Source organism: Rhagoletis zephyria, unplaced genomic scaffold (assembly GCF_001687245.7).
Source record: "Rhagoletis zephyria isolate East Lansing unplaced genomic scaffold, Rhagoletis_zephyria_1.1 Rzeph_scaffold_00652, whole genome shotgun sequence".
NCBI lineage: Eukaryota > Metazoa > Arthropoda > Insecta > Diptera > Tephritidae > Rhagoletis > Rhagoletis zephyria.
The window spans coordinates 86,180-100,004 of NW_016157736.1; the positions used below are offsets into that span (position 1 = coordinate 86,180).

The window sequence follows — 13,825 nt, forward strand, 5'->3', positions numbered from 1 at the left end:
TACGTGTTTATATAGCGAGGCGCTTGCTCCAAGCAGACAGCCGCTTGCAGCCGCACCTACTGGTGAACAGACGCTGCAGACTTCAGTGAGCCCTTAAACCAAATAAGTCGGAGTGGCCCCACCGAAGCTCCCTCTCTTACTGCCGTGACCCAAGGCTCCACTCGGATTGGTTACCGCATCTCGCACATGGGTTGCTTACGTTGCCCAGAGTGCGCGAACGAGGACGCACGAGTCGGGATTGAGTATAGCCATGCAACTGTAACTGTATACCCTGCGCAACGACTATACCCCATTGCACTCCAAGCGCCAATCTACTATTATTATTATTATTAGTTTATCTAAATGCAATTAAACATATTTCACTTATAAGTAATGCGAATTTTAGTAATTCGTAAACGGTTTTTTATATTTATTTTTTTCGTATAACAATCAGCTGCCAAAAGTTTTTGCGGACACTGTTTATTTTAATATTTCTTGGGTTGACCGTTCTTCAATACAAAGGACGATATTCAAGAACCCTTTTGACGATTTCTTTGTTCAACTACCTGACAACACTGCCGAGCTATTAAGCGACAAGGCGCTTGAATGGCACCGCAACAACAACGAACACTGGAGCTATTGGGTGACTTTCAAGCGCAATTTTTTAAGCTTCTTCCTACCGACCCGGTACTTCGAGCATCTCGAGGACTACACACAGAGGAGAAGACAGCATGCACGCGAAATATATAAGGGCTACGTGATCGCAATACAGACCTTGATGCGACGCGCAGGGTACAACAGCGAACAGCGATTGCAAAGTATCTTTCGGAACAGCCACCTGGATTATCTACTCTACATTCATGAAAGCCATTGTCGAACGCCGGAAATGCCATGATGTGGAGTGGCGAGACACGTAGGTGACGCCACTGCAATGACGCGCACACGGTCGGACCGACCTCCGCATCAACGATCACTAATGAACTCGCCTAAACATCACCCTACCACACAACGCAACGACAAACACACGGCGTCACCCCACCCCGGAAACTAAAATCTTTAATCCTAGAAATGTATGCCGAAGGTGTGGCCAAGAAGGATACTACGCCAGAGGATGTCATAACGCGGGAAAGTTATTCTCATTCAGAATCAGGCGCAGTGAACCCATAGCATTCAGCGACAAGCCACCAGTAGCCATGCGTCAGCGGAAGCCATCATCGATACCGGCGCCTCGAAAAGCTTTGTGTCATTCGACTTAGCGGAACGTGTAATGAACTTTGGGAACGGAGGGAAGGCGCTAGTAGCCACGGAAGTGTTAATGGACGATGGCACCACCAGCAAGATCGTCGACGCCGTGAAAGCTGAGGTCCACCTCGTGCAATCATCACACCTCACAGTGGTGAACGTCGTGCCCGGTGCCATTGATCATCATACTTGGTCTAAACGCGCTAGGCAACATGGAAGCTACGGTATTTTGCGGCGGCCAGCCACAAAACAAGCCACAGCAACACCCGGCAGCCTCTTCGCTGCCATGACAGCGCAACATCACACAGCAACATATAGCTGCACGACTACGCAACATTAAGCACACAGTAGAACACATAACCGGGTACCCGTGTGTCCACTGGCAATGTTGAACTGCCGTGGCTAAATAAAGTACCACTACTTTTAGAGCATTAAAGCTTCAGATCTAGGAAGATTAGGTATTTTTGCGTCGTTTGAGTGGTCGTTTATGAAATTCGGTTCTATGGTACCGCACCTATAAGCTTCTAATAATAGATAATAGATTTCGTTTTTATTAAAAATATTTAAAATACATTAGNGACCGCACCTATAAGCTTCTAATAATAGATAATAGATAATAGATTTCGTTTTTATTAAAAATATTTAAAATACATTAGAAAATTTTAATATGCAGTTTAAATGAAAATATTTTATTTAAATATAGAAGTATACACTGCTCCAGGCTGACATTGGCTTTTTGCTTTTTTTTGCAGACGCTACGTGCTTTTAGCGTTTTTTACGTTTTATTTATTTCCTGTACGTAGAATAAGCAGAAATGTACAGCTACTAATTTTTTCGAGCCTTTTGATCACCGTTCACCACGCATTGGCAGAAAATGATGATTCTGCGTCCGGTTCTTGCAGCTCACGACTTCTATTGTTTACACGAATTAGTAATTCAACACCCATTCGGAAGCGAGATAATTTGAGAAGCCACTGCTTCTTTCCTGACGACCATGGCAGACGTATAAAATACTACGAGTGAAACCTCGTCGCGGAATACTATCCTTCACCTTAGCCGCGACCGTCTCTCTACAATCCGAATCAAAGCGAGAGTTTTCAAGATCTGCCCCGTCACGATAGAAAGATCGTGCTTGGTGATCTCGAAAAATTGGAATGTCTGGTAACGGGCCGGGACTTATCAACTTCCCTAAGGCCCGAAAAAGCTTCCAGTGTTTTAGACGTACGCACATTCCGAAGACAAACATCGAATCGGACCACTATCTTTTTGCAGTAAGGATACGCGCAGCCCTTCGTGCTGCTTCTTCAATTTCGTCGACCGATTCACTCCTAAATCTGCATTTGCAGGAAACCGACATTTTCAGCGTCAGACATTTCGACATTCCTTATATTGAGCTCCTGCTCTTCCCCGTCCTCGGACAAAGAATCTTCTGCATCGTCCACAATGGTGTAAAAGGGGGACTCGGTCCTATGCTGAATATCGTCATCGACATCGTCGACGATCGTCAGCGTATCAGTAACATGGCTGACGATGGCCCTATCGTCACTTTTACTCACGATGACGATATTTATCATAGGGCCGACTGAATATACGCCTCGTCTTCATTTCATTATGTTATCTTTTGTTACCTTTTATATGCACTGGAAGATAGACTGTCGTTGTATGTATTTTGAAGCCAATGTGTTCTGTTTATTTACATTCTCCATTTTTCACGGTGAATATATTAACATTCTTAATTGACTAGCGCTCAAACAGTATTGATTTAAACCCATAACAATTGCTATTGTGCCTCTAAAACATTACAAACTAGTAAGTACCCCGGTTATGTGTTTACGTGGTATTTTTTGATTATGCTTTCTACTGTTAAACTCTAAAAACAATCTGTGTGAAAGATGACAATATTTGGTCAATATCTTAGGCTCGCCCAGGTCGATCAAAGTTCAAGTACTAAAAAAAAAATTTGCTTGGCTTACTTCGATTCTCTACAAAAAAAGGTCCATATACCAAATTATGTAGGACTATACTTTCGAAGATACTTGCAATTTTAGTGGAAAAAATAGCTTTAACTAATGTATTCATTAATTTTTATTTTTTGAGCACATTGAACTTTGATGGACTTGGGCGAGCCTAAGATATTGACCAAACATTGTCATAATTCACACAGATTGTTTTTAGAGCTTAGTGAACCATATTTTTGCTATTACCAGTCAATTTAAAAAAGCCGATTTTCGGCCCACGCTAATATACAGGTCGGCGGTCCACCACTCTTTGCGCTCTATCTCAAGAAGGGTTGAATGTACATATAATTACTTGAAACAAAAGTTGAAGAGAATTTTTCGTTCTACAATTTTCCTAATCACCTTAAATGTCGTTCAGCGCAAAGGAAACGAGATATTTGCAAAAAACCGATTTTCGTGACCTTTGACCTTAAATATCTTAAGACGCCAACACGTGATCATATGAGACTTTTGATGTAAGTTTTAAACCACCAAAACAAATTTTTTAGCTTTTGTCTTTCATTCCGAGGTTGCATCCTTATTTGACTGGACTATATTGGCAAGTGCCAAAATGGCCGTTTTGAAAAGTAGTAATATTTCAATAAATTTTTGCGAAATCCTTTGCGTGTACTTCCTTTTCTCAACTAAAATTTTCTAATTTCTATAGTGTATACAACTGGTTTATCTTACTTTGGCGTAGGACTTTTGATTTAGATATGTGTTTCTAATTTTAATGGTAAATGCGAAGAATTTAAAAAAAAAATGCCACCTTTTATTTTTCTATTTTGCACATTTTAGCACTTTTTCATCCTCAATATGGCACTTCATAGCTAAGTATAGTTGGCACCCCTGTACATGAGCCGAGGTGAACAGTACCACAAATAATCAGAAGCGTTAGTTTACCTAATTCATTTTCATGCTCAGTGCAGTGTTGCCACTAAAAATATTTTTAAGTACCAAAAACGCCTACCAAATCAGTCTCCAAACTACAAAAATTTTGTTCATCATTATAACTAGATTTCTTGAATTTACGGGGTTTTTAACTACACAAATTAACAGTAAAAATTAAAACTACAAATATTATTGTTAACAGGGTCTTTAAATGAAAGAACTGACGTATTGTAAAAAAACTTTTGTAAAAAATTTAAATATCTTTGAGATAATTCTATTGATATCAAACATCTTTTCCTTGTGTGTGAAAAAAACTCAGACATTTTATGCATTCCAATAAAAAAATCCCAAATTCGTTTCAATTTACACTCACACTTTTTTACCAATATACTCACACTCTGCAAATTGCCTATAATCAATTTTTCTTTCAAGACGATAGGTAATTTCTGGTTCTATTTCAACAGCTAATCGGTCATAGCTTTGGGAAGTGAGTTTTTGTTCGCAAAAAATTGTCTGCTTAATAAAATTAGAAAACAAAAAAAAAACAAAGAAATCTTATACGTGTGAGCAAAGTGAAAGTAGTATTTTGAACGTGTAAACCATGATTCAATAATACAAGGTTGGATAAATATTGACATTTGTGTCAATCGACTGCCTTGTAAAGTTGCATTTGAGAAGGAAAGAGAAGATGGCAACAATTTTATCCCCTATTGTGAAAAGGTAGTAGGAATAGTAGTGTGGTAGTGCTGAAACGCGTTTTTTATATACAAATTGAATTAAATATATAAAGCAGACAATGAATTAACTTTGTTATAGTATATTGAACATGCTATATACATATTAAAAATTAAATAAATGGAGAATGAGAAAATTTTATTCACATAAAAATCTGACCAAAGAAAAATCTTATCGACAAATATTCAAAATAAACCATGCTTTTATTAAAGTTCCAGTATATATTAAATAAAATTCAAACAAATCATTTATTCAGAGGAACTATATGAAGAAATATACAAGTAATAAAGATGCAATTGATATAATGCATATAAATTAATTCTTTAAGAATTATATTTGTTGCATTTAAAAATTACATGTTCAATATCTTAAATTCAATTACTTTTGGTTTTTTAAAAATATAAATTTTTGGTAATGTTTTCTACTATTTTCTCCAATCAGTCTTGTTAATCTTTAGGGATAAATTGCTTAAATTTATCAGTTTATCCGCATTCTTTCATGAACGCACCTTGGTTAATAATTGTACAAAATTGTTCATTTCTTATCTGACTAGTTACGTTTCATTCTTACCTCGTCCATTTTGCCAATTTGCTTTTTATGTGTTCGTATCAAAATCGACCACCTGGCAGTCTGTCAGGGTTGAATTTCGCTGAAATTTATACGTTTATCAACCAAAATCGTTTGATAAAGTGATAAACTTTGGTTAAATAGATGTCCATACAAAGTTTTGACAGTTCATTTATCAAAATGATAAATTTATGATTTTATCAAGTTTATCACTTTTGATGAAGACCCCTATTATATTGGCTACATTTAAAAGTTATATCTTCAATATTAGTTGCGTTCCAGATGCTTCAGGATTTGCAGGTTTTTACAGGAAGCCCTTCCAGGTGACCACTTTCCATAAGATTTATTAATGGAGAAAACAGCTGTTCCTGCAAATCCTGTAAAACCTGCAAATCGTGAATCATCTGGAACGCAACTATTGTAATTTAGCTCTATATTTTTTTTTTATGTAAATTTTTAGTATGTTTTATACTTGAAAATACCTGCACCAGGAGCGAGGATCCTGACCTGCACAAGAAAAAATGTTTATTATTATTTGCACTTTCACTTTTATGGGGTGGTATAGTTACTTGGAAGTATGCAACAGCTGCAATTGACTAAATAAATCGCTGCAGCTGTAGATATGAGTGGACTGCACCAGCCAAACGTGGACGGACACACAGAGATCCTAGCACGCAAAACTGACTTGCAACAGCTGCACTTGCTGTAAAACGCTAGTGTTTGAATAACTTCGATACTGTGAAAGAAATATGTAAATTATTGTTTTAATTCAAAATATTTCCATTATTATTATTTTTTTTGGCATACTGTATATTTTGCTTTGCTGTTTCTATGCTTAAGTGCACATTTAAGATACCTACCCTAAAATGCGCATCAAAAGCATTATTTTTAACATTTATAAGGAAACTGCTCCGATAGATGCACTCAACATACCTGCACATTGGCGATACCTGCCTTAAAAATTGTGCGACTATTATCAATTATCAATGAAAGTATTACGTTTACCTGCACTGGCCCTACAATTACCTAATTTTATAACCTTTTATTTATTTTGCTCATCTCGCAGAACAACGAAAATGGCTATCAATTTATGTAGTTATATAGATAACTAGATAACATTCGGTAAAAATTTCGCTTGCAGTAATTTCTACATGGTAAGTGCTCCGCCAATATTTGGTTTCATAGGGATTCGGATACCTTCCTCATTGAAGTAGTAAAGAAAATTCGCTTAAGTGCCTTTTTCGGTTACGTGCACAAGTTTTTCGTGCAAAGAAGGATGTGCAGCTAAGCAAAATATACTGTACTTACATGAATTTGCGCAGTAAGAAAGTCAATTTCCACGAAACAATCGATAAAAATATCGGCAATGGTGCCTGTTTAACTTTTTATAGGAAGGCAAAGGACAATATTTCACCCTGTATTTTAGTAGTAATTTCTATAAATCAAAAAAGGAAGCAACACCCTCATTTAGCACCTAATGAGCCAAGCCGGCTCCTAAGTGCAAAAGGCTGCTGGGAGCCACTTTGCCCATCTCTGAGATAAACGATGCGGGTGGTCCATTCGCGATCACTCACAACAGCTTATCCCGAAAACTTTTTAGGGCGTTGTATGGAAGATGTTTTTTCGCGTTTCCGAGGAATTCCGTTATAATTGTACTTAAATCACACTGTACAAAATTGTACACGTACAAAATTGTCCAAAAAAATCGTTATCGAATCTGATAATAACAAAATTAAAGTTTGATAATCTCCACTTCTCGAAATTGGAAATTGAAGACAATAAATAAATAAAAATATTGTGACGTAATATGTGTTCATATGGAATAGTAGACTGGCCGGTCGAAGGCTGGCCCATTTTCCTAAAATTTCTTGAAAAATCACTTCTTTGCTAAAGAGCGAGTGTATATATAAATTTTGAACAAATATGGATGAATTCCTTAGCCACACTGCTCAAAAAATCTAAAAGTCCGGTACATAAAGAATATAAATTCAAGGTCTTATTTAAGAAAAGTCGCCTTACTTCGACAATTTTTATGCGATTGTAATAAATGAGCTATGAGTTTATTTAAAAATAGATTTAATTTTATATAGTACTACATATTTTAAAATTGTGGAAATTATCGATGGTCAAACTTTAAAAAATTAAGAGAAATATGGTTTTTTTTTATTTTACCCGATAAAAAATACCAATAAGCCAAGTCCGACAATAGATTATTATATACCCTTTTAAAGGCCTATATATCCTTTTATCAGATCATATTTACTCTTTGAAATCGACCTTTAAATGACCTTTAAAAAATCTATAAAATAGGCAATAATATTTCCCATAAAAACTAATAAAATTAGTAGGTAGGGTCTTGAAATTTCCGAAAAAAAGCATTTTCGATGGGCACCCTACTATACATGTTAATTAATTAATTTCATATTTATGAATTTTTATAATTTTCGGCAGAGAAAGATTCAACCAACAGCAGGAGGTCAGCCATCAAACAAATTGCATCAGGTCGCTTTGGGGTAACTGCTGCATATCTTGCCAATGCGGATGATCTCCAAATCAAGATGGCTCAAGGTGCTAAGCCTGGAGAAGGTGGGGAACTTCCCGGTTATAAAGTCACCAAAGAAATAGCAAAAACACGACACTCTGTGCCAGGTGTTGGCCTTATTTCACCTCCACCTCATCACGATATTTATTCGATTGAAGACTTAGCGGAGCTTATATATGACTTGAAATGCTCTAATCCCAAAGCCAGGATTAGTGTGAAGCTGGTTTCTGAAGTTGGAGTCGGAGTTGTTGCCTCTGGAGTAGCAAAGGTAGTTTTTATTTTGAAATAATAGCTTCGTTTCTTAGCAGATAATTATCACAAATTATCACTAATTTTGCTGGAAAGCGTTTCTTAACCCTAAAAACTAGCAGAAACTGGCGGCTCTCTCTGTCGTCCTTGCGCTCTTCTTTTTTTGCCTCACCTGCTGTAAAAATGAACAAACAGCTGTTGAAACTTAAACAAATGGGGTTAAGCACAGTTACTTTTATTTGTTTCTTTCTGCATAAATAATTTTGGTATTTTTTAAATACGAATGAGGAAATCATTAAATATTTATGAAGTATTGAAAAATGTAAGTATCTGTGAATACTTTTGAAAAATAAAAAGCAATTAAAAAACGCGTCAAGTCAAGTACACCGATCAGCTGTTTACTAGTTTCTTCTAGTTTGCGTTTATTAACTATTTCTTTATTTTGCTCTCTGTGAGCGTAATTCTCTCAATTTTCGTACTCTTCTTCTTCCTGATAATTATCTGCAAGAAAAGTAAAGAAACAAAGCTGATATCTTTATTTTATACATATTTTCGTATTCTTCCTAGGGGAAAGCGGAACATATAGTTATATCTGGTCATGACGGCGGGACTGGGGCAAGTTCATGGACTGGCATTAAACACGCTGGTCTTCCGTGGGAACTTGGTGTTGCAGAAACGCATCAAGTTCTTGTTCTTAACAATCTACGCTCAAGGTAAATTTGAAGAACTTACATACGTTGCCCACTTGCAATTTCCTTTTTAACCGACTTCCAAAAAAGGGGGAGGTTATCAGTTCGTCGGAATATATATTTTTTTTATGTATGTGGGTTCAAGCTATCCAAACACCAATAATTGCAACACAATATTTAGTTTTAAGTAGTTTAATGGAACAAATAGTTCAGGTTCACATTTGAATAGGTAGTTTAAAATGTAGTTTTATTATTTATATTAGTTTAATTTCACATCTTAGTCTTTAAGTAGCTTAGCTTTACATACAAGTACTTTTAGCTTTTTCGTTCGCAAATTCAAGTTGCGCGACGCGTGTTGACTCAAGCGGCTCTCTTTCAAAACTAAAAAACTGCTTTCAGTCCTGTCAGGGTTACTTCGTTGTATCCGTCAGAGTTGCATGGTTTAGTACGTCTTACCCGACCGGGTTGCTATTTTAGGTACTGATCCCACATTCGGCCGTCCTGATGGTTCATTCGCCCCGAATGAATCGCGCNGCATAGGAACAACAATCTTGTGGATACGTTCCACTTGTCCACTACCCCTCGGCACGCCCGTTGCTATAACTAAATGCTGAATATCATTTGACTTACAATACTCTGCAAACGCTTCTGCTGTGAATGCTGTTCCCCTGTCGGAAATTATTCTTCTCGGATTTCCGAACACTGTTGATAGCTTTTCTAAGCAGTCAATAACTGATGCGCTGTCGGTAGACCTTACTGGGTACAACCACACAAACTTCGAAAAACCATCAACAATTACCAGAATATGCTTATATCTCTTGGCTGTCAGTTCCATAGGTCCTACGTGGTCGATATGAAAAGTTGAAAGCGGTGCGTTTTCCTTATCAATTGGTGTAAGAAACCCTTCCTTTTTTCCTGTTTTGCCTTCAGTGATAATGCACTGGACGCAATTTCTAACAACTTTTTCTACCTTAGACCGCAACTGAGGAATATAAAATTCTTTCTCCAGACTATCCTGAGTTTTCTTTGTACCATAATGTCCCTTTCTGTGTACTATTCTAATAATTTCTTCCTCCATTGCAGCCGGTACTATCAATAGCTCCAATACTGGGTCTTTGTATAATAGGTCATATTTTACGAAAAAATCTAAATACTCTTCTTTTTCTAGCACTTTACGGATCGCTTTTATCCACTCATCGCTCATCTGAGCCTGTTTCAACTGGTGTTTTATAGAGTCTTCTATTATCAAACACGACATTCGACTCAGTGCGTCGACATGCCTCATTTTTGTTCCGGATCGGTGTTCGATAGTGTACTCGAAATCTTGAAGAAAAATTGCCCACCTCGAGACCCTTAGCGGAACTTTACTTTTTTTCATTGTCTGAGTGAATGCGTTACAATCTGTAACAATCTTAAAATGTAATCCCAATAAATAAATACGCCACTTCTTCAGTGCCTCTATAATGGCCAGCACCTCGAGCTCATACGAGTGGTACTTTTCTTCTTGCGGGGTAGTTCGGCGACTCATATATTGCACTGGGTGATACTGTTGATCATCTGAATCTTTTTGCATCAATACCCCGCCGTACCCGTACATGCTCGCATCAGTATGTACTTCCGTCTCTGCACGCGGATCATACAGTCTAAGTACGGGTGCACTTATCAAAGCTGACTTTAGTTGCTCAATTGCTAAAAGTTGCTCGTCACCCATCTTAAACTTAATATTCTTCCGCAACAAGTCTGTAAGAGGCCTAGCTTTCGCTGCGTAATCCGCAACGAAGCGTCGGAAATATGACGTTAGTCCCAAGAAACGCTGAACCGCCTTCACATTATTTGGCACTGGAAAATTTGCTACAGCTCGTATTTTTTCCTCTGACGGACGTATAGTTCCGTCCTCTACCAAATACCCTAGAAACGATACCTTCCTCTTTAAAAACTGGCATTTGTCCCACCGTATTCTCAAACCATATTCTGACGCACGCTTCAAGACAATCTTAAGTTTCTGAACACTAGTTTCCTCATCTTTTGCAGGCACGATAATATCGTCCATGTACACGACAATAGTACCATTTTGTATCAAATCTCTGAAAACTGAGCTAACAAATCGACAGAAGACCGCGGGACTTATTTAGGATTTTTGGGACTTTCGGGTCTATTTCGAGATTGTCGGTTCGGGACTTTCGGGCAGTCTCCTGATTTTTGGGACTTTTGGACTATTTCGGGATTCTCCGGAATAACTTCAGATTTTCGGGAGTATTTCGGGATTTTTGGGACTTGTTTTTGGATTTTTGGGACTTTCGAGATCATTTCGGGATTTTTGGGACTAATTTAGGAACTATGGGACTTTCGGAACTATTTCAGGATTTTTGGGACTTTCGGGACTGTTTCGTAATTCTCGGAACTGATTTCGGTATATTTGGGACTAATTTTGGGATTTTTGGGGCTTTCGGGAGTATATCGTGTTTTTTTGGTCTTTTTTTGGATTTTTGAGACTTTCGGCACCATTTCAGGGTTTTCAGGAGTATTTCGGAATTTTTGGAACTAATTTCGGATTTTTGGGAATTTCGGGACTATTTCTTCATTCTTGGGACTAATTTAGTAATTTTGGGATTTTGAGAACTAATTCGGGATTTTTTGGACCTGTTTTCGGATTTTTGGGACTTTCGGGGCTATTTAGGGATTTTTGGGACTCTCGGAACTATCTCGGGATTGAAGGGTACTTTTTTGACTTTTGGGACTTTCGAGACCATTTCCAGATTTTTGGAGCTTTCGGGTCTATTTCGAGATAGTCGGGAGTAATTTCGGTATTTTTGGGACTTTTGGGTGTATTTCGGAATTATTGGGACTTTCGGGCCCATTTCGGGATTCTCGGAACTGATTTCGGGACTTTTGGGATTTTCAGGAGTATTTCGGGATTTTTGGGACTAGTTTCGGATTTTTGGGACTTTCGGAACTATCGGGAATAATTTAGGTATTTTTGGGACTTTCTGGACTGTTTACAGAATTTTGGGACTTATTTCGGATTTTTGGAACTTTCGGACTAGTTCGGGATTAGCGGGAGTAATTTAGGTATTTTTGGGACATTCGGGACTATTTCCAGAATTTTGGGACTAATTTAGGATTTTTGGAACTTTCGGGTCTATTTCGAGATTATCGGGAGTAATTTCGGGATTTTCGGACTTTCGAGACTATTTCCAAATTTTTGGGACTAATTTCGGATTTTTGGGACTTTCGGGAGAAATTTAGGTATTTTTGGGACTTTCGGGACTATTTACAGAATTTTGGGACTTATTTCGGATTTTTGGAACATTCGGGTCTATTTCGGGATTGTCGGGAGGAATTTCGGAATTTTTGGGTCTTTCGGGAGTATTTTGAAATTTTTGGGACAAACTTAGGAACTTTGGGACTTTCGGAACTATTTCAAGATTTTTGGTATTTTAGTCCCGCTATTTCGTAATTCGCGGAACTGATTTTGCGATTTTTGGAACTAATTTCGGGGCTTTCGGGAGTATATCGATTTTTTTGGGACTTCTTTTGGAATTTTGAGACTTTCGGGACCATTTCGGGGTTTTTAGGAGTTTTTCGGGGTTTTTGGACTAATTTCGGATTTTTAGAACTTTTAGGACAATTCCGCCATTTTTGGGAATAATTTAGGAATTTTGGGACTTATTTCGGATTTTTGGAACTTTCAGGACTATTTCGGGGCCATTTAAGGATTTTTGGGATCCTCGGGGCTATTTCGGGAGTAATTTGGGTATTTTTGGGACTTTCAGGTCTACTTCGGGTTTGTCGGGAGTAATTTCGGGATTTTTGGGGGTTTCGGAAGTATTTCTGAATTTTTGGAACTTTCGGGACTATTTCGCTCTTATAATGACTAATTTCGGGACTTTCGGGACTATTTTGAGAGTCTCGAATCTAATTTTGGGAATTTCGGGATTCTCGGGACTAATTTCGGGATTTTCGAGACTACCTCAGGATTTTTGGGACTCCCGGGACTATCCTTGTTTTTGGGCCTAATTTTAGTGTTTTGGGACATTTGAGGCCGTTTAGGGATTTTTGGGACTTTCGGGACTATTTCTTGATTTTTGACACTTTCGGGACCATTTGGGAATGTGGGACTAATTTAGGAACTTTAAGACTTTCGAAACTATTTCAGAAAGTCCCAAAATTCCTGAAACTAGTCCCAGGAACCCCGGAATTCCCGAAAGCTCCAAGTAGTCTCGGCAGTCCCAAAAATCAGAAATTTGTCCCAAAAATTCCTAAATAATCCCGAAAGTCCTGAAATCAGTTCCGAGAATCCCGAAATAGTCCCAAGAGTTCCAAAAATTCCGAAATACTCGCGAAATTCCCAAAAATCTCGAAATTGTCCCGAGAGTCCCAAAAATCCCTAAATAGCATCGAAATTCCCAACAGTCCCGAAAGTTGTAAAAATCCGAAATAAGTCCCAAAAATCCCTAAATAGTTCTGCAAGTCCCAAAATTCCTAAATATTCCCCAAAAATAGAGAAATAGTCCCGAAAGTCCCAAAAATCCGAAATTAGTTCAAAAGTCCCGAAATGCTCCTGAAAACCTCGAAATGGTCCCGAAAGTCTAAAAAATCCAAAAGAATTCCCAAAAAAATCGATATACTCCCAAAAGTTCCAAACATCCAAAATAAGTGCCAAAAATCTGGAAATAGTCTCGAAAGTCCCAAAAATACCTAAATTACTCCCGATAATAGTCCCGAGAGTCCCAAAGATACCTAAATAGCATCGAAAGTCCCAACAGTCCCGAAATAAGCTCCGAGAATCCCGAAATAGTCCCGAAAGTTCCAAAAACTTGAAATTAGTCCTAAAAGTCCAAAAATAGTCGAGGAGTCCCAAAAATCCCGATAATCTCGAAATTCTCCCGAAAATCCCGCTATTAATTCCGAGAATCCCGAAAGTCCCAAAAATC

At 37.8% G+C, this 13,825-nt stretch overlaps 1 protein-coding gene across 1 annotated transcript in view; it reads left to right on the forward strand.

Moving 5' to 3' along the window:
* LOC108360908 (glutamate synthase [NADH], amyloplastic) overlaps positions 1–13,825 on the forward strand; it is a 149,652-nt gene that overhangs the window by 40,274 nt on the left and 95,553 nt on the right. The window contains exons 5-6 of the mRNA XM_017613371.1: positions 7,863–8,221; positions 8,770–8,915. Of these exons, the coding sequence (XP_017468860.1) occupies positions 7,863–8,221; positions 8,770–8,915 (505 nt within the window). The remainder of the gene's footprint in view (positions 1–7,862; positions 8,222–8,769; positions 8,916–13,825) is intronic.